This window comes from Anabrus simplex, chromosome 2 (assembly GCF_040414725.1).
Source record: "Anabrus simplex isolate iqAnaSimp1 chromosome 2, ASM4041472v1, whole genome shotgun sequence".
NCBI lineage: Eukaryota > Metazoa > Arthropoda > Insecta > Orthoptera > Tettigoniidae > Anabrus > Anabrus simplex.
In genome coordinates this window covers 276,072,376-276,097,812 of record NC_090266.1, presented here as the reverse complement: position 1 = coordinate 276,097,812, position 25,437 = coordinate 276,072,376, and the positions used below count along the sequence as shown (strand labels likewise).

The 25,437-nt window shown below is 38.6% G+C and overlaps 1 protein-coding gene across 1 annotated transcript in view; it reads left to right on the top strand.

Moving 5' to 3' along the window:
- The window catches only part of LOC136863512 (cell adhesion molecule Dscam1), a 938,330-nt gene that overhangs the window by 838,017 nt on the left and 74,876 nt on the right, over nt 1–25,437 (top strand). The window contains exon 26 of the mRNA XM_068225977.1: nt 14,828–14,977. Within this exon, the coding sequence (XP_068082078.1) occupies nt 14,828–14,977 (150 nt within the window). The remainder of the gene's footprint in view (nt 1–14,827; nt 14,978–25,437) is intronic.

Below are 25,437 nucleotides of genomic sequence, written 5' to 3'. Positions count from 1 at the left end.
GTTTTTGGAAAATCCAATTAATAGGGGGTTGAAAATGGGGTGTATTTTTAATATGAGTGATCTGTATCTCAAAACTTTTAAAGTTTATAGATTTAAAAATTGGTATTTGGAATCTAATTTAAAAATAAAGACACGCGTATCTTTTGTTTTGAGAAAATCCCATTAGGAAGGGTGAAAAAGGGTGAAAAGGCGTTGAATGCCCTTAATGAAGTTACTTATATCTCAGAAGCTGAAGATATTACAGACCTGAAAATTGGTATTTGGGATCTCCTTTAAATATAAAGAAACATGTATTTTTTGTTTTGGAAAATCCAAATAATGGGTGGGTGAAAAGGGGAGTTAAATTTTAAAATGAGTGTATCTATATTACAAAACTTTAGAAGTTTTGAGATTTCAAAATTGGTATTTAGAATCTTCTTTAAAAGTAAGGAAACACATATTATTTTGTTTTCGGAAAATCCCAATAGGAGGGGTGAAAAGAGGTGGAAAAGGAGTTGAATGCCTCTAATGAGGACACTTATATCTCAGAAACAGAAGACATTACAGACCTGAAAATTGGTATTTGGGATCTCCTTTAAAAATTAAGAAAAATAATTTTTGTTTTTGGAAAACCCAATTAATTGGGGGTGACAAATAGGGGGAATTTTTAAAATGAGTATATATATATATATATATAAGTATATATATATATATATCAAAATGTTTAAAGTGTACAGATGTAAAAATTGGTATTTAGAATCCCCTTTACAAATAAAGAAACACATACATTTTGTTTTTGGAAAATCAAAATAGGAGGGCTGAAAAGGGTGAAAAGGGGGTTGAATGCCTTAAATGGGGATACTTATATCTCAGAAACAGAAGATATTACAGACCTGAAAATTGGTATTTGGATCTCCTTTAGAAATAATGAAACACATATTTTTTGGTTTTTGGAAAATCCAATTAATGGGAGTTAAACAGGAGTGACAAATTGGGGTGAATTTTTAGAAAGACTATATCTACAGTATATCTCAGAAACGTAAAATGTTACAGACGTAAAAATTGGTATTTGGAATCTCCTGTAAAGGTAAAGAAACATAAGTGCTTTGTTTTTGGAAACTCCCCTTAAGGGGAACTAAAAAGGGGCTGAAATGTTAAAATGAGCATTTCCACAGTATATCTCGAGAATTTAACACGTTACCGAAGCGATAAATAGTATTTTTTTTATCTCTGTTGAAAATAAAGTAAGATGTACTTTTTGTCACTTGGTTGGAGAAGTAAAAGTGACTGATAATGGGGTTAAATTCTTTTAATTAGGATACTGATAACTCAACAGCTGAAGATGTTACAGACGTCAAATTTGGTATTTGGAATCCCCTTTAAAAATAAAGGAATACGTATTTCTTTGTTTTCGGAAATCCACCTAAAAGGAGGGGGTAAATTGAAAAATTTGTTGAATTATTTGTATGAGGATACTATTATCTCATAAATGAAAGATTTTGCAGACGTTAATTTTGGTATTTGGAATCTGGTTTAATATTAAAGGAACACGTATTCTCGGAAAATCCAATAAACGGGGGTAGGTGAAGGAATTGAAAAAATAATTGAATTAATTTTATGAGGATACCGTACTTGCATCTAATAAAAACTAAAGATGTTACAGACGTGTAAATTGGTACTTGGACCTCCTTTAAAAACAAAGAAAAAAGCGTTTTGGTGAGAAATCATCTGATGGGAGCGGGGCTGAAAAGGAGTTGAATTCTTTTTATGAGGACACATATCTCAAAAATTGAAGATGTTAAAGTAGTGATAATTGGTATATAGAAGATCCTTGCTATTAAAGAAACAATTTTTAACGGGAAATTCGCCTAGGAGTGAGTATGAAAGGAAGTGAAAAAAGTGAATTCTTTTTATGGGGATATTTACACCTCAGAACTGAAGGTAACAGACGTGAACATTGGTATTTGGAATCTCCTTTAAACATAAGTAAACAGGCCTTCTTTTGGGGGGGAAGGGGTGTGTAAATCAACTTTAAAGGCGGTGGGGTGTAAAAGGAGTTTAGACCAATTGATTTTACTGTCCATAATGTACTTATTCTGATCATAAACTTATCATTTTTAATCTTTCCTGGGTTCGTTTTCAAGAACCATCTTTTCCTTTGGAGAACATAAAGTTACATTACAGTAGGTTCTCCTGGCATAAAAATAAAAATTTAAACAGCTTTGAAATAAACGATAGGAATGAAATTGACCGTGCAATTGTTCACCTCTATAATAAGATCAATAATGCACGGAAGTATATCATTCGTGTCACCAGAAATCTCGTGCAATTGCCTACGCGCGACAATGGTGCTGGTCACATTGCCAGCATTGACAATGGCTGCAGATGTAATTTACCTCCAAGTAGCGGTATTGCATTTTGCTGTGGGTTCCAGACCATCATTAATAATAAGAAGAAGAAGGAGAAGAAGGAGAAGAAGGAGAAGAGGAAGAATCTTCTGGACCGTCATCAAAATGTGCGGAAACGGGTCCTGGCCTGGTAATGACTACGATTGCAGTCCGGCCGCGGGTTTAGTACCGCCAAGGCACCCAAGACGACACCACGCTGGATCTCCTCAAGGATTTGATCCATATTAAAATGCTTATAGGAAAATATTGCAAAGATTTCGAGACCCAACTGGCCGGGTGGAATACCTGGACCTAACCCGGGAAGTACAAAATCGATTCCTGGAAAGAAAGATTGAAAAATGGGAAGAACTATGCCGTAATCTCTCAGAAAACGAGTCAGATCACGAATTTTAGCGGATTCTCTCAGAAAACAAGTTAGATCGCGAATTTCGGCGGATTATATATAAAACGTTAAGCATTCAATTATAAATTTCATTATAATACCGTAGCGAAGCACGGGTATCTTGCTAGTACGTATATAAAATAACTTGTTCTGACTGTCTGACTGATTTATCATCGCCGAGCCAAAACTACTGGGCATAAAGGAATGAAATTTTGGGAACACATTCATATTAACAGGTAGGTGCTCGCTAAGGGAGAATTTTTGGATATTCCGTCGCTAAGGGGCTGAAAAGGGGGTGAATATTTAAAATGCGGGTATCTATATCTCAAAACCTTAAAAATTTAAAGAAGTAAAAATTGGTATTTGGAATCTCCTTTAAAAGTAAAGAAACACGTATTTTTTGTTTTCGGAAAATCCCATTAACGGTGGCTGGAAAAAGGCGGAAAACGGGTTGAACACCTTTTATGAGGAGACTTATATCTCAAAACCTGAAGATGTTACAGACATGAAAATTGGTATTTGCGATCTCGTTTGAAAATAAAAAACACGTATTTTTGTGTTTTGGATAATCTGATGAATAAGGGGTGAACACGACTGACAAAAGGGGTGAATTTTAGAAAAGGCTCTATCTGCAAATTATCTCAGACACGTAACACATTACAGATTTGAAAACTGGTATTTGGAATATCCTCTAAAAGTACATCATACATACATCATCATTATAGACTGTTATGCCTTTCAGCGTTCAGTCTGCAAGCCTCTGTGAATTTACTAAACCTCTAAAAGTAAAGAAACAAAACTAGATTTTTCGAAAAATCCACTTAAGGGAAATGAAAATGGGAGAGATTTTTTAAAATTAGCATATCTACAGTTTATTTCAAAAACTTAACATTTTGCAGACGTGAACATTGGTATTTGTTATCTCCTTTAAAAATAAGGAAACACGTATTCTTTTGTTTTTGAAAAAATCTTTAAAGGAGGGCGGGGTTGGCTGAAAGAATTGAAAAATTACTTGAATTATTTGTATGAATATTATACACCGAAAAATCTGTAGGTGTTACAAACGTGAAAGCTTTTATTTGGAATCTCCTTTAAAAATAAAGAAACACGCATTTGGGGGGAATCAACTTGTCGGGGGGTAGGGGGAGGTGAAAGCGGAGATGTATTACTTTTACGATGATACATATATCTCAAAAGCTGAAGATGTAACTGTCATGATAATTGGTATTTGGAAGCTCTTTTAAAGAAACTGGTACTGTTTGTTTTTAGTAAATTCACTTGAGTGGATAGTGTAAAAAGAAGTAAAAAAATAGAATTCTTTTTCTGAAGAAACTTATATCTCAAAACTGAAGGTTACACACGTGGAAATTGGTATTTGGAATCTCCTTGAAAGATATATTAAAATGCATTGTTTGGGTGGTGGGAAACCAACTTAAATGGCGGATGTGGAGTGAAAAAAAGTGTTGAATTATTTTCATACGGATACTTATATCTCAAAAACTGAAGATGTTGCAGACATGAAAATTCGTATTTGGAATTTTCCTTCAAGGTAAAGAATCACGTAATCTTTTGTGTTTGGAAAATCCACTTATGGGGGTGAATTAATTGAAAAATTACTTGAATTCATTGTATGTGGATACATATATCTCAAAAACTAAAGATGTTACAGACGTGAAAATTAGTATTTGGAATCTCCTTTAAAAATAAACACTCATTTTGGGGGGAAAATCAACTTGGGAGCAGGGGTGGTGAAAAAGGAGTTGAATTCTTTTTTATGAGGATTCTTATATCTCATAAACCTAAGATGTTAGAGTCATGAACATTTGTATTTGGAATCTTCTTTCAAAGTAAAGAAACACATGTTCTTTTGTCTTCGGAAATTCCACTTAAGGGGTGAATGAATTGAAAAATTAGTTGAATTCTTTGTATGAGGATACTTATATCTCAAAAGCTAAAGATGTTAAAGACGTGAAAATTTGGTATTTGGAATCTCCTTTAAAAACAACTAAACACACACTTTTGTGGAAGGGGGAAATCAACTTAACGGGTTAGGAAAGGGGGGAGGGGAGGGTGAAAAAGTAGTTGAATAATTTTATGAGGATACTTTTATCTCAAAAACTGAAGATGTCACAGATGTGAAAATTAGTGTTTGGAATCTCCTTTAAAAATAAAGAAACACGCATTTGTTTTTTCGGAAAATCAATGTAAGGGGTGTGGGGATAAAAATAAGTAAATAGGGAGTTGAAATATGTTTATGAGGATACTTTATCTTAAAAACTGAAGCTGTTACAAACGTTAAAGTTGGTATTTTGAATATCCTTTCAAAATAAAGAAACACATATTTTTTTGTTTTCGGAAAGTCCACTTAAGGCGGTAGAGGGGTGGAAAGAAGTCAAGAAGTTGAAGTTGAATTATTCTTATGACTATACTTTTATCTAAAAAACTGAAGGTGTTACAGACGTACAGACATGAAAACTGGTATTTCGAATATCCTTTAAAAATAATGAAACACGAAATTTTTGTTTTCGGAAAATCCAGTTAAGCGGCTGAAAAGAATTTTAAAAGCGGGTGAGTTTTTAAAATGAGTACCGATATATCTACATTATATGTCAAAAACTTAACATGTTAGAGAAAGGAAACTTGGTATTTGGAATGTCCTTTAAAAATACAGGAACATGTACCTTTCTTTTCAGTGTTGGCACTTAATAGTGGGAGGGGGCGGGGGTGAAAAGAAGTAAAGAATAGTTAAATTATTTTTATGAGGATACTTATATCTTAAAAACTGAAGATGTTACAGACGTGAAAATTGGTATTTGGAATCACCTTTAAAAATAAAGGAACATGTATTTTTGTTTTCGAAAAATACACATAAATGAGCGTTGGGGAAGGACTGATCAAGGGGTTGAATTCTTTTTATTTGGATACTTATGTGTATCTCAAAAACTGACGATTTTACAGATGTGGGAATAGGTATTTGGAATCTCCTTTAAAGAAACATGAATTTATTTTTTCGACTTTAGAGAAGGCCGTTTCTCACATATACACTTGTATGTCGCATGGTCGTCTTAGTCCCAAAAGGTAATACCACGAACATGTTTTACAAAGAATTTCTGGGGTAAATAAAACTCAATTTTTGGGCGAGTTTTTAATACGTTAGGAATATTCAGATAATATCTTAGTACAATGCCGAGGAACGATTACTTACATCAAATGACGTAATCAATGCAAGCAAAGCCGCAGGTAATTGCTAGTACTATATATGTGTCCATTTTAAAAATCTACCGCCTTTAACACTTCCCCTTATGTGGATTTTCAGAAAAAATATTATGCGTGTTCCTTTACTTTTACAGGAGATTCTAAATAACCATTTACATGTCTGTAACATGTTTCGGTTTTGAGATATACTGTAGATATTCTAATTTTAAAAATTCACCCCTTTTGGCACTCCTGTTCACCACCCCTTAAGAAATTTTTCGAAAAACAAAAAATATGTGTTTCTTTATTTTTAAAGGAGATTCCAAATGCCAAATTTCATGACTGTAACATCATCAGTTTTTGTGATACAGTATAAGTATCCACGTAAAAGGTATTCAATCCCGTTTTTACTTTTTTCATCCCCTTAATAGGATTTTCCAAAAACAAAAATATACGTGTTTCTTTATTTTTAAAGGAGATTCCAAATTCCAATTTTCACGTCTTTAAACTGTTCAGTTTTCAAGATATAAATACACTCATTTTAAAATTTCACACCCCTTTTCACCCGCTTTGTGACGGAATATCCAAAAATCCTCCCTTAATGAGCACCTACATTGATATTAATGTATCACCAAAATTTCAGTTCTTTATGTCCAGTAGTTTTGGCTCGGTGATGATGGCGTGTAGCCTCCAGAGAAGCCTGGTGCAGGTCTTTCGTGTTGACACTGTATAGATGACCTGCTCATCTGTCAGGATTGGACCCTAAATAGGATGATCTTTAATGCTTAAGACAATACATACACTCAGCCTCTGATCCATCGGAATTAACTAATTAATTTTAAAATGCCGGACCCTGCCGGGAATCAAACACGGGACCCCCTGGTCCAAAGACCAGCATGCTAACCATTTAGCCATGGAGCCGGTCGGCAATGATGAATCAGTCAGTCAGTCAGTCAGTCAGGACAAGCTATTTTATATACATGTAGTTTATGAGACCTTCTATTTGTCATCAGAACCTAATTTTTTTTTCTTAAACCAGTGTTTCATTTTGGTGTCTCTTTCCTTAGCGTCAAGCATGAAGTCAGCACAAGCAAGAAATGTTATTTAAACTCTTGTGAATTTGTGGGTTCAGATCCAACACCTTTCTATAGGAAAAAAAATGGAATTCTTCAGTGTTCAGTGTTGACTACCAGTACACTGTTATGTAAACTACACTGAATACCACAAAAAACGCAATACATTGTAGTTGAAAAAATCGTATGTATTTGTCCATTTAACGCAACATCAGCACTCACTTTGCCTTATTTTCTTGATGCAGAAAGTTGTCTGTTTTGTTTTGTGAGAGAATAATGTATTAAAGGTCGATTATTACTCTGACACTGTGACCTACACAATCTTATCTCTCTTATAGCGTGATATTGTACAATTAAGTTTATTATACACTTCTTTCTTTCAATGAACCGTGTTTCAGCTCTTACGAGAAAATATACCGTTAAGTCCTGAAATGTTGCATGAGCTGTCTTCTTTGCGGAAGGTGGTCTTAATATGCGCTTTGTTGCATGAGTTTTAAGAACTATGACTATAACTTAAACAATTCCCAGAACAGTACAAAGGTACAGGGAACATGGACGTTATTCTAGGAGGCCAAGATCAGGCCTGAGAAGAGCCACATCAGCTCCTGCAGCTTCAGGTTCTCTGTGACTGTTGTAACACTGCTGTTGAAATACAAAACATACTCCAGCAAGTTTGAGAGGTGAACATTGCTGAGAGAACTCTCCAAAGATGGTTAGAAGAAGCCACTTTCTATTCCAGAAGATGTGCTGCAGACTTCAGACTCGAACAAAAACAATGCATTGCCCGATTGAGTTACGCGATGGAACAGTGTGACTGCATGATACAGCAGTGCGAGCCAGTGGTGTTCACAACTGGGTCTCCATTTTGTCCCCAAACACCAAATGTCAGAGAGAGAGTGTGAAGGAGGAGTGGGGAAATACATTCCCCTGCATATTTTCACACAGGACAACATTTCAGGGAAGTTCTTTTTGTTTTACAAGTTGCTTCATGTCGCTCCGATACAGATAGGTTTTAGGGCGACGGTGGGACAGTAAGGGACTGGGAGTGGGAAGGAAGTGGCCGTGGCCGTAATTAAGGTACAGACCCAGCATTTGCCCAGTGTGAAAATCGGAAACCACGGAAAACCATCTCCAGGGTTGCCGACAGTGGGGTTCGAACACACTATCTCCCGGATGCAAGCTCACAGCTGCGCGGCCCTAACCGCACGGCCAACTTGCCCAATTCAAGGAGGTTCTGTGATGGTGTGGATGAGAATAACTTTGACAGTAAAGATGGATCTGTTCTTCATGGAGCATGGAAACCTTACAGCAAGTTGACATGTGGATGAAATTCTTGAGGAGCATGTTGTGCATTTTGCTCCATTCATCGGTGATGGTTTCATGCTAATGCATAACAATGCTTGATCACAAGTTGTGCACATTGTGCAACAATACTTGGTCGAAGTTGGTATTCATGTAGTCTGGCTCTGGAAACCACAAAGCATTTAAGAACTAAAATGAAATTCTCTAACCATTCGTTCAGTTTACAAAGGTAATTTAAGTTAGCTACAGTGGACATATATCATTATAACACTACTGATACTCTGAATAAATCTGTCTGCAGACTGAGTATGTACATGCTCCATTTATGTGTCCAATGCCATCATCAGGGAAGTTATCAATTCCAAAAGAGGAAGGTAAGTAACTACACTGACTGAGCAAATGTCATGGGATAGCGGAGCACTGATGCGCAGGTGTGTTGTCTGCGCACCACACGCCCCCTGTGCCAGCGGCAGTTGTATAGGAGACCCTGTGAGCAGTATCTGTGCATGTGACAGGTGTAACATGGAACGTCGTCGTGAGCTGACACCGTTCGAACGGGGTATGGTGGTCGGTGCCCGACGGATGGGAAGTGCGATTTCGGAAGTGGTGCGGGAATTCAGCTTCACACAATGAACTGTGTCCAGTGTGTATCATGAATGGTTGAATGCGGGTTTCACCGTCCACAACAGACGAATGACCGGCCGTCCAGCCACCCTCGATTTCCGTGACCGGCGACATCTGAGACGGATAGTCAATAGTGACAGACGGGCAACCGTGCAACAAATCACGGCTCAATTCAGCACAGGCCACACTAGACACGTCTCCCAGTGGACAAACCATAGGAACATGGGTTCTATGGGGTATGGGAGCCGGCGCTACACACGGGTGCCCCTGTTAACCCAACGTCATCGGGCACAACGACGCGCATTTGTCGCCAGTCACCAGGGATGGACACTGGAACAATGGCATAACGTGATATAGTCGGACGAATCACGATTTCAACTGCACCATGCCAATGGGAGGCACCATGTATGGCGCAGACCACATGAAGCGATAGATCCCGCCTGCCTCGAAGGTGTGGTCCAGGGCGCTGGTGTCTCTGTTATGGTCGGGGATGCATTTTCCTGGTATGGAATGGGCCTCCTAATTGTACTGGAAGAGACTTTGAATGGTACGTGGTATGTTGAGCTGCTCGGAGACCATCTCCATCCATTTTTGGCCTTCCAGCACCCAGACAGTTCTGCGGTTTTTCAAGATGATAACACGCAGCCACATCGCTGCCAGGTCGCCCGGGAATGGTTCCAGGAACATGCAGCGGAGGTCCAACGACTGCCGTGGCCACCCAGGTGCCCCGATATGAACCCTATCGAGCATATCTGGGATGTCCTGGTATGCAGGCTCCGTGCCATGGATCCTGCACCCACGAACAGACCAGCATTGACGGCCGCTCTGCAAACGATTTGGTGTCAGCTGCGTCCAGAGGACTACCAGGGACTTGTCGACTCACTTCCACGGCATATCACTGCAGTTTGCAGGGCCAGAGGAGGCTCCACACGCTATAGGTGACTATCCCATGACATTTGCTAAGTCAGTGTATATCTGGGAGATGAAGTGCCTTCCAGATTATATGGACACTAAAGTTTAAAAAAAATTAAAATCCTCTTCAACCAACAGTTTTCACGATAGACTCCCTTTTGTATGCTCACAAAGGACACCCTTGATCTCATATGCTCTGAACCACACAAAAACATTCTTAGAATATAGATCATTCGTCACAATAATAGTGGTCTCAGTCATTTCCATGCAAAACAATACAATCAATCAATCAATCAATCAATCAATCAATCACTACTGATCTGCATTTAGGGCACTCGCCCAGGTGGCAGACTCCCTAACTGTTGTTTTCCTTGCCTTTTCTTAAATGATTTCAAAGGAAATGGAAATTTATTGAACATCTCCCTTGGTAAGTTATTCCAATCCCTAACTCTCCTTCCTATAAACGAATATTTGCCCCAATTTTACTCTTAAATTCCAGCTTTATCTTCGTTTTGTGATCTTTCCTACTTTTAAAGACACCACTGAAACTTATTTGTCTAATGATGTCATTCCACACCATCTCTCCACTGACATCTCGGAACATACCACTTATTACAAACCATCACTCTCATTTTCGTTCCGAATTGAAAACAGCGATCTCACTTAGTTTACAAATGGAGTATATTTATTACCCCACCTATTCAATACAATTAATACCACGTTATGTGGTTAAATAAACATAGAAATTCTAAATTTTAAGGGGACATGTTTCGCCCTTATTTTATTAAGCATCATCGGCCTTATTTAATCTTAAAACAAGCATTGTTTAGAGGACGTTGACATTTATAATTTATAAAAATTGAACTGTGATTTCTTAAGGTAATAACACTAAGGAATAGTAGTTTCAAAATATGATGTTGAGACGTAACCTATACAACACATGTTAAAATCATTTTAACAAATTTAAAATCTTTGTCCAAAAGAAAATTAGTACCATATAAAATACTAAAAACAGCAATGTCTGATACTGAAGTGGATCCTCTTCGTAAGAAAATTCGAGCATATACTTGCTTGGGGCTGTTGTCAATACAAGTCTTCAATAGACTAGAATGGTTGAAACATTGAGGTTGAATTTTGTTTATTTCTTGCAAACTAGTGCTAAATAATATTGGCCAGGAGAAAAGGCGAATGTTTTAAATTATCTTTTTAAGTTGATTGATCAAAAAATTATCGTAATATAACCAATGCAAAAAGACGTTGGTGTGTTGGTTGAAGCTGCTTTTGAGACAAGTATATCAGAGTATTTGACAGGTATGTTTGACTGTCTCGTGAAAGTGAAGTCCCTCTAGAAGATGTAGAACATCAAGGAAAAGAATTTGGTTATACTGTAAAGAAACAAAAAAACATGTTTGGCGTGTGTGTTTAAATCGTATGTTAATGTCCAAGAATTATGTATTATGTAAAATGGGTACGTACTCATTCGCCGTAACTATCTCTACCTTAATGTACACTGACTGACAGAGCAAATGCAACACCAAGAAGGAGTGGTCAGAACTTTATGCCAATTGCAGGGTAGACTGACGTCACTGAGGTATGCTCATGATGTGAAATGCGCCGCTGTGCTGCGCACGTAGCCAACGATAAATGGGACACGGCGTTGGCGAATGGCCCACTTCGTACCGTGATTTCTCAGCCGACAGTCATTGTAGAACGTGTTGTCGTGTGCCACAGGACACGTGTATAGCTAAGAATGCCAGGCCGCCGTCAACGGAGGCATTTCCAGCAGACAGACGACTTTACGAGGGGTATGGTGATCGGGCTGAGAAGGGCAGGTTGGTCGCTTCGTCAAATCGCAGCCGATACCCATAGGGATGTGTCCACGGTGCAGTACCTGTGGCGAAGATGGTTGGCGCAGGGACATGTGGCACGTGCGAGGGGTCCAGGCGCAGCCCGAGTGACGTCAGCACGCGAGGATCGGCGCATCCGCCGCCAAGCGGTGGCAGCCCCGCACGCCACGTCAACCGCCATTCTTCAGCATGTGCAAGACACCCTGGCTGTTCCAATATCGACCAGAACAATTTCCCGTCGATTGGTTGAAGGAGGCCTGCACTCCCGTCGCCCGCTCAGAAGACTACCATTGACTCCACAGCATAGACGTGCACGCCTGGCATGGTGCCGGGCTAGAGCGACTTGGATGAGGGAATGGCGGAACGTCGTGTTCTCCGATGAGTCACGCTTCTGTTCTGTCAGTGATAGTCACCGCAGACGAGTGTGGCGTCGGCGTGGATAAAGGTCGAAAGGTCAAATCCGGCAGTAACTGTGGAGCGCCCTACCGCTAGACAACGCGGCATCATGGTTTGGGGCGCTATTGCGTATGATACCACGTCACCTCTAGTGCGTATTCAAGGCACGTTAAATGCCCACCGCTACGTGCAGCATGTGCTGCGGCCGGTGGCACTCCCGTACCTTCAGGGGCTGCCCAATGCTCTGTTTCAGCAGGATAATGCCCGCCCACTCACTGCTCGCATCTCCCAACAGGCTCTACGAGGTGTACAGATGCTTCCGTGGCCAGCGTACTCTCCGGATCTCTCACCAATCGAACACGTGTGGGATCTCATTGGACGCCGTTTGCAAACTCTGCCCCAGCCTCGTACGGACGACCAACTGTGGCAAATGGTTGACAGAGAATGGAGAACCATCCCTCAGGACACCATCCGCACTCTTATTGACTCTGTACCTCGACGTGTTTCTGCGTGCATCGCCGCTCGCGGTGGTCCTACATCCTATTGAGTCGATGCCGTGCGCATTGTGTAACCTGCATATCGGTTTGAAATAAACATCAATTATTCTTCCGTGCCGACTCTGTTTTTTCCCCAACTTTCATCCCTTTCGAACCACTCCTCCTTGGTGTTGCATTTGCTCTGTTAGTCAGTGTATTAGCAGCGTTGGTCTGTCTGGAGTTCCTACTCCTCGTGTTGTATCGCTATGATAGAGGAGGAGGGGAATGCTGAGGGGAAGTGGAAGTAGGCAGAGCATTATATGTCGGTGTTAATGTGAGAGGGGGATTGTTTGGAGGGGCAAGTGCAGGCTTAGTATTCGGTGAGATAAGTGGAGTTTTTGATTTAAAGGATTTAAATATTTGTGGGACTCTGTTCTGATTGATTTGGATTGACTGTTTTTAATAACTTAGGCGTTAAAGTATATAAGGGACTCTTGACTTCCGTATTATCGTTAAGGTTTCGATCTTTATTATATGTTTTGTCCAGAAAAATATATATATTCTCTAATTCATTTAAAAGTTTACCTTTGTTTGTATTCCTGATTATTGTGAGATCCTTTTCTATTGAAGTAAAACGGTGACCAGTTTCCTTCATGTGCGTGCTCATTGCCGAATATTTATTGTGTTCTTCTGCATTGAAGAGTTCCATGTACCTTATAAAGAAGCTTCATGCAGTCTGTCTAACATATGAAATTCCACACTGGGAACATGTTAACCTGTAGACCCCTGAGCTTGAATATTTATTGTTATTATTATTGATTTTATTATAATTGAAAAATATATTTTGTGTTGTGTTGGTTGTTCTAAAGGCTATGTTCATATTATATTTGTTGAAAGTGTTAGCAATTTGGTGGACAACTAGGCTACTATATGTGAAAGTGGCGTACTCAGTTCTTTTAGGTTTGTCTGGTATAAGATTTGTGAATAACTTGTTTTTGATCTTGTGAATTAAGTGCTTTACCATAACGACCACAAAACCACTAATTTTGGCGAGGTTCCTTATGTATTTAATTCTGTTTTTAGGCTATTAGGGAATAATGGGATTCTTAATGCTCTATGTTTCAAGCTATAAAAAGATGCCTGTTTCTGAGAACCGGGGTGTAGTGAGGAATTATTTATGGTTACGGACGAATGTGTAGGCTTTCTATGAATCTGAAACTCAAAAGTGTTATTGGTTCGGGTGACCTTTATGTCTAAGAAATTTAAGGAGCCTTTGTCTTCATCTTCCTTAGTGAAATTTACATTGGGGTTGATATTATTTAAGCTTTCTAAGACTTCGCTGCTATTGGTGACATTCTTATCAATTATTACAAATGTGTCATCCACGTACCTCAACCATAAACAAATCCCTTTAATATTATTTCTTTTGTGTGTTCAATCTTGTCCATATAAATATCAGCTAGGATGCCCGATATTGGGTCACCCATCGCTAGGCCATTCGGTTTATAAATTTTCTTATTAAAAGTGACTAATAAAATGCAAGTAAACCTTCATTCTATAATATGTTCTTTCATTTCAATAAGGAGAACTCTTTTAAATTGAATATTTCAGTTCGGTTTAACCGGACTTTCGGATTAACGGGGTTCGGATTAGCAGGACTCTAGTGTATAGAGAAATCCATTTAGCATTCACCAGAGTATTGTGATAAGGAAGATTCCACAGTGCTCCACTCGCTCCGCCCCTATTTCCCCCTCCCCTCTCCACAGTACAGTATGCTAGATTATAACATTCAATAGGAAAGATTCACAACATTTCACTCGCCACTCTACTTCTTTCCCTCCCCTCTCCGCAAAACTTTCCATTTGCCTCTCCATGATCATAATCCTGAAATAGTTTTTGGTGACAATGGACTTTGCATCGGCAGTCTAGATATGTACAGGAGTGCATGTTTTAAGTGATTTGATAGAATCTGAGGATGTTCTTGTAGAATGAAACATGTCATTCTTTGTATAATAGCGTGTTTGTTTTATGGGTATGTTTATAGAGTTATCGTTTATATTGAAATTGTTGTGTGCTTGACAGACTGGAAAGTTTTTGATACATTTTACTAAGTTGACACTGGAATGTTTGGCTTCATTCTTAACAAAACTTTTATGTAAATTTTGTTCTTGAGTCAAATACCATGAAGTGCACTGATATTTTCAATATCACATTGTAACTTATCTGTTTGCAGGTGTTAATATTGGAACTATAGACATTACTTCTGAGCCTGGGCCTGTAGAACGACCAATCTTCTCTGACATGAGAGTCAGCCTTCCTATTGCATTCAGCATCCTTGCTCTAGTTCTCACACTGACCACTGTTACAATATGCCTGAGAAGAAGTAAGTCTCCTTGAATAAATATCCTTTGATATTCTCTGATACGTGATCACAGTGATTATAAATGATGATTTTATAGAATAATATTTCCCAACCTGAAGTATGACTCAGAAAATATACCTTAATAGTGGCTACTATCTTGCTACAACCAACACAATGGAGATATCACTGTGAAACCTTACACTCCCTCAATGTAAGAATATTTATTCACCACTGGTATCTTTGGTATCAATATGAATACCCAGTCGCTTGACTGACTGAATCTATATATTATGAGTATTGTGTTGATGAATGTTTTCCCTGATGACAAATTCATTCAGATGGTTTTTAACATACAATAATGAGGTAAAAATATATAGATATATAACTGTTAATATTTTAAGCCTGATAAAAAGGGGACGACAGTGCTCAGAAGAACCAGCTTTACACATTACACGAACAAGCTTCTTCTATATTAGCAATACATTATGGACATGAAATAGGTTTTGTCATCCAATACTACAGTATTATTTCTATTGTCTATATACAGTTATTAAAAGTCAACATTAACAGTTTTCATTTCTAAGAATTCCTTTACGTCATAAAATGGATTTTTCAACATCCAGTTATACAGTTTTCTTTTAAAATTATTGATGGACACATCCTGTGCAGAGAAGGGTAATTTATTAGAAAATATTATACTATTTACTTCATGTGAGTTACCTGTTTTCACAAGTCTATGTCTTGGGACATCAATATTACCCTTATTATGAGTATTGTGTTGATGGATGTTTTCCCTGATGGCAAATTCATTCAGATGGTTTTTAACATACAATAATGAGGTAAAAATATATAGATTTATAACTGTTAATATTTCAAGCCTGATAAAAAGGAGACGACAGTGCTCAGAAGAACCAGCTTTACACATTACACGAACAAGCTTCTTCTGTATTAGCAATACATTATGGACATAAGATGAATGTGCGCACAACAGCATCCCATATGAAATATGGGACTGGAAAAGTCCAAAATATGCCATTCTCAAATAGTCTGCTGTTACTAATTCCCTCAATTTCCACATAATATGAGATCCGTGATACCTTTTTACAGACATGATTGACATGTACTTCTTAGCTTAATTTGGTATCAATATGAATACCCAGTAGCTTGACTGACTGAATTTCTAAATTATTGGACAATCCTAACAGAATATGTTGGGTTTTATTCTCGTTGCAGAGTAGTTTATTAGATGAAAACCATTTCAATGCAGTCCTAAGAGCTTCTTGTGACATCTCTTGCAGTAGCCAGTATTACAGTAAAACCCCTTTTTAAAGAATCTCAAGGGGATTTGATATTTCTTCCTTAAAAAGGGGATTTCCTTAAAAGGGGGTTCAAAGAAAATAGACTATACATCACAATAAATAATAATACATTTATGTCTTTGGGCTGATGACCTTCGATATTAGGCCCCTTAAAACAACACGCCTTTATGTCTTTAACTAATGTAATGTCAAGAAATAATAAATGAACATATTAAGAAACATTAAAATCTCAAATTGACACAACAATAACAGAAAATATTTACAAAACAGCAGATGTAACAAATTCCTAAGTGGACCATTGGTAGTACAACCTGCAGCAAGGAAAAGAGAAATAGGTGTTACTGACTTACAATTTTAAATTGAAGGAACAGATTCCTAATATGATTTTAAAGAGATTTGTGAAGAATAGACCATGAGAACCGTGAGAATAAGCATATTAACCTTCACTTTCTGAAATAGTCTGGTACAGTAGTTTGCTTCCTCTTACCTATCTGTGTCAGTGTGACATAAAGCAACTTGTAAAAAACAAGTACATTCAGTTTCATTTCCTCATTTCTTTCGAGGAAAGAAATAGCTCTCACCGAGCTCGATAGCTGAAGTCGCGTAAGTGCGACCATTATTTGGGAGATAGTGGTTTCGAATCCCACTGTCGGCAGCCCTGAATGTGGTTTTCCGTAGTTTCCTATTTTCACACCTTAATTAAGGCCACGCCACTTCCTTCTCACTCCTAGCGCTTTCCTGTCCCATTGTTGCCATAAGACCTATCTGTGTCGGTGCAACATAAAGCAACTTTAAAAATAGCTCTTTGAACCGAGGCCTTCCTGTTATTCACTCCCACAGAATGAATAATGCCAAAGTCCAAAGGCTGCACGCGATTGGTGCAGTTAGGAGGAAAGGAAACCACTTTGATATTCCGCAGTCTATCCCAGTCCCATCTCAGCATCCAAGCTTCGTAAAAATTTTAGAAATATCTCCGATGTCATCCACGCATTTGTGTTAAAATCATATTTACACGGGAGTGTACGGGTGTTCTTGAACCATCTTGGATTCTTAAATTTTCCCATTATTAGTGGGGTTAATTTTTCACTCCCTTCGCTGTTAACAAATAACAATGCTATCAGTCTCTCCTTAATTTTTTTGCCTCTGTGGCATTTTCTGCACAAACAGCATATGTCTTGGACAGGAGCAAATTATAAAACACTCCCGTTTCATCGGCATTAAAAATATCCTTAGCATTATATCTTTCAAGAAGTCGAGGTAATGTATTATTTTTCTAGTAGACAACTGTATCGTCATTAACTTCCGCATTCTCGCCGCACATGTTTTGGAACAAAAGATAGTGTCGTTTTTTAAATGATCAAACCAGCCGTTGGAAGCATGGAAATCAGCCAACCTCAGTTTAATTGTGACTTCTCAAGCTTTTTGTTTAAGTATGTTCCCATCAGTTGGAGCGTTCTCACTCTTTTTTCCCTCGAACCATTTCATTAAAATGTTTTTGAGTTCCTCGTACAGCAAAGAATGAATATTCTTCCATATTTTTGCCGCAGAACTGCACTCCACCTCCACAGTCATAATAGCTTCCTTCTGTTTCATGATGCCAAACAGCATAGAGGGTGCCAAGTCATATTTTTTTGCCATCTGTGACAAAGGTACATGGTTATCCCTTTCAACATCACTAATGATATCGATCTTTTGTTGAAGTGTCAGCTTCTTACGTTTGGCAGCCATAATGAACGTAGTCCGCCGTAACTCGCAGTAGGCCCTACAGCTCTTATCACAGACACAAATGTAACTCGTAGCACAACTAGCAACACAGGAACAAAAAACAGTTAATGAAACTGGAGATATTCTTCAGTCTGCGCCCTCCGCATGATTCCTAAGCAGCAATTGGTGCTGTGAGACGGAAATGCCTAGCCGGTGTAACAGCGCTGTGGCTATAGGTTAAAGCAGCTGACCTCACTGAAGACATAACCATTGAACTATCATTAGTGAAGATTCTCCTTTTTCATATAATGACTGGACATAGAATATTTAATTTCATTATGGGATTATTTATACATTTTAAAATTTATTATTATTATTATTATTATTATTATTATTATTATTATTATTATTATTATTATTATTATTATTATTATTACCGTAAAATACGATGGTAGAAATGTCGCAGGCTTGATGTACGATATGAAATTAATCACTTTTATGGATATTTTAAGGTTAACTAGCGACCCACCCTGACTAAAACGGTCCTAACTCCCGAACCGTTCATGCAAATTATGTACTTTAAATATTATGCTAATCCTTAATGAGTCCCAGAGGAGGTTAAACACTTTATTTGGATGTACAATTTGCGGGAAATATTTATTTATTTATTTATTTATTTATTTATTTATTTATTTATTTATTTATTTATTTATTTATTTATTTATTTATTTATTTATTTATTTTAAAAGTGTTATTTTTTACCACCAACTATGAACTAAAATCACTCTAAAGGGCAAATGGTTGGAGATAAGTATGTGCCCTGGTGGACTTTTTTTTTTTTTTTTGTAGAACTTGAACGGCTCTACATTTCGTACGCTTACACTTGGGGTCTATCGATGATGGTTCAGGCAGAGTAAGCCATGGAAGGCACGACTTTCTACTTATTCCGTAATTTTTCTAGAATACATTTGCATTTTGTTCAATATCCATAGCCATTTTTAGTTTCTGATTTCTTTTAATCTTCTGAAATATATATCTTTCACTGTAAATCACGTGAAATTTGCAAGAGACATCCCGCCTAAACCTTTATATTTCGTGTTGTATCTCACGGCATGTACGCATATGTCAGTCGTGCCTCTAGGCCGTACAGCTAGTCTCGCCGGAAACCACACTTCGCTCCCATACAGCCGTCATTCCAGTTCAGTGGACATAAGTAACCAACATTTGGCATCATAGTGACGGCTGCTTGCCATTAACAGTGATTTCCATTGGCCACGTCAATTTATCACGGTTCCACACATCGCTGAAGGAGCGCTTTAATTTAGCGTGTGAACTTTGGACTGAGATTACGTGAAAACGGAAGTTAACTAACATTTAAAACAAGTTTAGAAAAAAGTATCTTATTGCAAATTTTCGTTACAACGGTAGAACCTGTCACAGCTCCTGTTCTCTGGATAGTGTGAATGGAGTGGTCTACCACCTGAAGAATGTCTGGAACAATTTAGCAGATGCCATGAAGTGATTCCTTCACATTTGGAATTAAATCAAAGTTACAGGAGCTTAAGTCTGGGGAGTATGGGGAATGGTAGAGAACTTCCCAGCCCCATTGAGTGTATAACTCAGCCACCAGTTGTGCCATGTGCGCCCATTGTCCTGCAAAATGATAAGCAAATTTTGCAGCAATTGATGCCACTTCTTTCAAAATACTGGTTGCAGGTTATGTTCCAGAAATGAACAGTAGCACAGTCACAGCCAACACAGTCCTATTACAGAACAAAGATCACCTTCACACTGGTGGGGTTCTGGCAAACTCCTGATTTTCGTGACAGCCCATAATGGCGCTACTCATTCGAATGGCATTTCATTTTTGGCTGTTAAAGATTGCTCATGGCCCTTCCAGCGTAACAATATGGCAAAGAAAAGCCTGTCCTTCACTCTCATAGTGTTTAAAATGTGTTTGTGCTGTGTTGTATCATTGCCTTTTCTGCAATTCCATCAAATTATGCCGAAACAACAATTTCCATTCAATTCTTCTCATGTCCAGGTGCTCCTTCCTGTCTCTTTGGCAGACTCAAGAATCGTCTGGTTGCTATCCTTTGCCTGTAATGCACCAACATCCCGTACGTTCCCTTCGTAGACATCAGGGCAGCGCAGCTGAAGCATATTGGCCACATGTAGGCATCGATCATTGAAAGCTTTTACTCTCTATGCTACTCTTGTGTAAGCCAACAGCAATTAATTCCCTACATGCCTCATGAAGACCTCGATGACACTACTGCTCTTAACAGTCAGCGGCACATTCATTCGTTATGCAGTTGTGTTGTTCCTCTTTTGAGAATATCGTAGCCCTCACATTTAGACCGTCAACTCACAGGCACCGCTCTTTTTTTTTGTAGCACGACGCATCCGCACCATGCTGGATGGGGGAGAGTCCATCATGTACTGCGAGGTACGTTAGGTAACAACCTAGCTTGTGGTATAGCTCCTGTACATTAGAATAATGGTAAAGAGAAGATTCATGCCAAAAGTACTTCAGTCTGATTTTAAATTTTCGCCTCAAAATAAACTCAATCATCACAACGAACACTTCAGTTTTTTCTTTAAGATCACTATTTGACAATCCATAATATGAGTTCCTTTCTAAGACTGTATCTTACATAAGTTGAGTTTGATTAGTATATCTTAAAACCAGCTCAATAATCTGATAATTCTTATGATTTGGTATGATTTAATAGCTTTTTAACACCTGTATTTGATTATTATTTAACAAACACATACACTGACTGACAGAGCAAATGCAACACCAAGAAGGAGTGGTCAGAACTTTATGCCAATTGCAGGGTAGACTGACGTCACTGAGGTATGCTCATGATGTGAAATGCGCCGCTGTGCTGCGCACGTAGCGAAGATAAATGGGACACGGCGTTGGCGAATGGCCCACTTCGTACCGTGATTTCTCAGCCGACAGTCATTGTAGAACGTGTTGTTGTGTGCCACAGGACACGTGTATAGCTAAGAATGCCAGGCCGCCGTCAACGGAGGCATTTCCAGCAGACAGACGACTTTACGAGGGGTATGGTGATCGGGCTGAGAAGGGCAGGTTGGTCGCTTCGTCAAATCGCAGCCGATACCCATAGGGATGTGTCCACGGTGCAGCGCCTGTGGCGAAGATGGTTGGCGCAGGGACATGTGGCACGTGCGAGGGGTCCAGGCGCAGCCCGAGTGACGTCAGCACGCGAGGATCGGCGCATCCGCCGCCAAGCGGTGGCAGCCCCGCACGCCACGTCAACCGCCATTCTTCAGCATGTCCAAGACACCCTGGCTGTTCCAATATCGACCAGAACAATTTCCCGTCGATTGGTTGAAGGAGGCCTGCACTCCCGGCGTCCGCTCAGAAGACTACCATTGACTCCACAGCATAGGCGTGCACGCCTGGCATGGTGCCGGGCTAGAGCGACTTGGATGAGGGAATGGCGGAACGTCGTGTTCTCCGATGAGTCACGCTTATGTTCTGTCAGTGATAGTCACCGCAGACGAGTGTGGCGTCGGCGTGGAGAAAGGTCAAATCCGGCAGTAACTGTGGAGCGCCCTACCGCTAGACAACGCGGCATCATGGTTTGGGGCGCTATTGAGTATGATTCCACGTCACCTCTAGTGCGTATTCAAGGCACGTTAAATGCCCACCGCTACGTGCAGCATGTGCTGCGGCCGGTGGCACTCCCGTACCTTCAGGGGCTGCCCAATGCTCTGTTTCAGCAGGATAATGCCCGCCCACACACTGCTCGCATCTCCCAACAGGCTCTACGAGGTGTACAGATGCTTCCGTGGCCAGCGTACTCTCCGGATCTCTCACCAATCGAACACGTGTGGGATCTCATTGGACGCCGTTTGCAAACTCTGCCCCAGCCTCGTACGGACGACCAACTGTGGAAAATGGTTGACAGAGAATGGAGAACCATCCCTCAGGACACCATCCGCACTCTTATCGACTCTGTACCTCGACGTGTTTCTGCGTGCATCGCCGCTCGCGGTGGTCCTACATCCTACTGAGTCGATGCCGTGCGCATTGTGTAACCTGCATATCGGCTTGAAATAAACATCAATTATTCTTCCGTGCCGTCTCTGTTTTTTCCCCAACTTTCATCCCTTTCGAACCACTCCTCCTTGGTGTTGCATTTGCTCTGTCAGTCAGTGTATAAATTTGAGATAACATTTACACTGAATAGAAACATCTTGTCATTATTAAGGATAAAGTATATGGGAATGGCCAACCAACAAGTAGGTATAGATAATAGTCATAGTACATCATAATCTACTGCTCTCAGAGTAGTGTCGAGAAAAGTTTTCTCTCTTGACTACTTGAAAGAAGGGCTATAGTGTAGTATAGACGTGAAAATTCTCATAATGGCGAAACAAAACTCGAAAGAGTTTATTACTAGCAATTACCCGCGGCTTCGCTCGTGGATTTCGTAATTTGATCAAAGTAATCGTTCCTCGGCATTGTACTATGACATTATCTGAAAATACCTAAAGTATAAAAACTCACCCAGAAACTGAGTTTCATTTACCCCAGGAATTATTTGTAAACCATGTTTGTGGTATTACCTTTTGGGGCTAAGACATCCATGCGACATAGAACTGTACATGAGAGAAGCAGTCTTCTCTCAAGTTGAAAAACTACACACATGTTTCTTTATTTTTAAAGGAGATTCCAAATACCTATTCCCACATTTGTAACATCTTCAGTTTTTGAGACATACATAAGTATCCCTATAAAAAGAATTCAACCCTTTCATCAGACCTTCGCTCACTCTCACCCCCATCTAGTGTATTTTCCGAAAACAAAAATACATGTTTCTTTATTTTAAAGGAGATTCGAAATACCAATTTTCACGTCTGTAACATCTTCAGTTTTTAAGATATGAGTATCCTCATAAAATATAATTCAAATTCTTTTCACTCCTTTTCACCCCCTGTTAAGTGCCTTCTCCGAAAACAAACAGGTACAGGTTCCTGTATTTTCAAAGGACTTTCCAAATACCAAGTTTCTTGTCTTTAACATGTCAAGTTTTTGACATATAATGTAGATATACCGATACTTATTTTAAATATTCGCCCGCTTTTACAATTCTTTCCAGGCCCTTAACTGGATTTTCCAAAAACAAAAAAATACGTGTTTCATTATTTTTAAAGGAGATTCCAAATACCAGTTTTCATGCCTGTACGTCTCTAACACCTTCAGTTTTGAGATAAATGTATACTCATAAGAATAATTCAACTTCTTCTTCTTGACTTCTTTCCACCCCTCTCCCGCCTTAAGTGGACTTTCTGAAAACAGAAAGCTCGTGTTCCTTTATTTTGAAAGGAAATTCAAAATACCAACTTTCACATCTGTAACAGCCTCAGGTTTTAAAATAAAGTATCCTCATAAACATGTTTCAAATCCTTATTTACTTATCTTCAACCCTACATACCTTACGTCAATTTTCCGAAAAAAAAACCAAATGCGTGTTTCTTCCTTTTTAAAGGAGATTACAATTTCTAACTTTCATGTCTGTAACATCTTCAGTTTTTGAGATATAAGTATAGGCTACTCATAAAAGTAATTCAACTCCTTTTTCAACCCCCTTCCTACCCGTTAAGTTGATTCACCCCTCCCCAAATGTGCATGTTTCTATATTTTTAAAAGAGATTCCAAATACCAAATTTCACGCCTATAACATTTTTAGTTTTTGAGATATATGTATCCTCATACAAAGAATTCAACTAATTTCTCAATTCATTCACCACCCTTAAGTGGATTTTCCGAAGACAAAAGAACACGTGTTTCTTTACTTTGAAAGGATATTCCAAATACAAATGTTCATGCCTCTAACACCTTCAGTTATTGAGATGTAAGTATCCTCATAAAAAGAATTCAACTCCCTTTTTACCCCAGCTCGTTAAGTTGATTCCCCCCCCCCCCCAAGAAAAGGCAAGCCGTGTTTATTTATAAGGTGTACGTCTCTAACACCTTCAGTTTTGAGATAAATGTATACTCATAAGAATAATTCAACTTCTTCTTCTTGACTTCTTTCCACCCCTCTCCCGCCTTAAGTGGACTTTCTGAAAACAGAAAGCTCGTGTTCCTTTATTTTGAAAGGAAATTCAAAATACCAACTTTCGCATCTGTAACAATTTTTATGTGTGTAACCTTAAGTTTTTGAGATATAAGTTTATCCATAAAAAGAATTAAATTTTTTCACTTCCTTTCACTCTCCCCCCTTAAGTAAATTTTCCAAAAACTTAAACTTGTTTATTTATGAAGGAGCTTCCAAATGCCAACTATCATGACTGTAACATCATCAGTTTTGAGATATATGTATCCTAATAAAAAGGAATTAAACACCTTTTTCACAGCCACCTCCCCCCCCCCAAATGCGTGTTTCTTTATTTTTAAAGGAAATTTCAAATACTAATTTTCACGTCTGTAAAATCTTTAGTTTTTGAGATATAAGTATCCTCATACAAAGTATTCAACTATTTTGTTAATTAATTCACCCCACTTAAGTGGATTTTCCAAAGACAAAAGATTACGTGTTTCGTTACTTTGAAAGAAAATTCCTAATACAAATTTTCATGTCTACAACATCTTCAGTTTTTTAGATATAACTATCATCATGAAAAGAATTCAACTCCTTTTTCACTCCACCCTCGCCCGTTTAGTTGGTTACCCCCACCCAGAAATGTGTGTTTGTTTTTAAGGGAGATTCCAAACACCAATTTCCACGTCTGTAACCTTCAGTTTTGAGATATAAGTTTCTCCTGAAAAAGAATTCATTTTTTTACTTCCTTTCACACTCCCTACTCAAGAGAATTTTTCAAAAACATACAGTAGCCGTTTGTGTAAAAACTTACAAATACCAATTATCACGACTGTAACATCTTCAGTTTTTGAGGTATATGTATCCTCGTAAAAGGAATTCACCTCCGTTTTCATTCAACCCCGCAACCAAGTTGATTCCCCCACCAAATGCGTGTTTCTTTTTTAAAGGAGATTCCGAATACCAGTTTTCAAGTTTGTAACATCCTTACATCTGTAGATTTTTTGGTATGTATATTCTCATATCACTAAGTCAACAAATTTTTCAATTCTTTCACCCCATCCCCGCCCCCTGGCCGGTTGAGGGTTTTTTCGAAAACCAAAGAATACGTGTTTCCTTATTTTTAAAGGAGATTCCAAATACCAATATTCACATCTGCAACATGTTAAGTTTTTGAGATATACTGTAGATATGCTAATTTTAAGAATTCACCCTCTTTTTCAGTTCCCCTTAAGTGGATTTTCCCAAAAAATATGATTCTTTACTCTTACAGGAAATTCCAGATACCACTTTTCAAATCTGTAATATGTTACGTGTCTGAGAAAATTTGCTTGAATAGTCCTTTTAAAAATTCACGTCGTTTGTCACTCCTGTT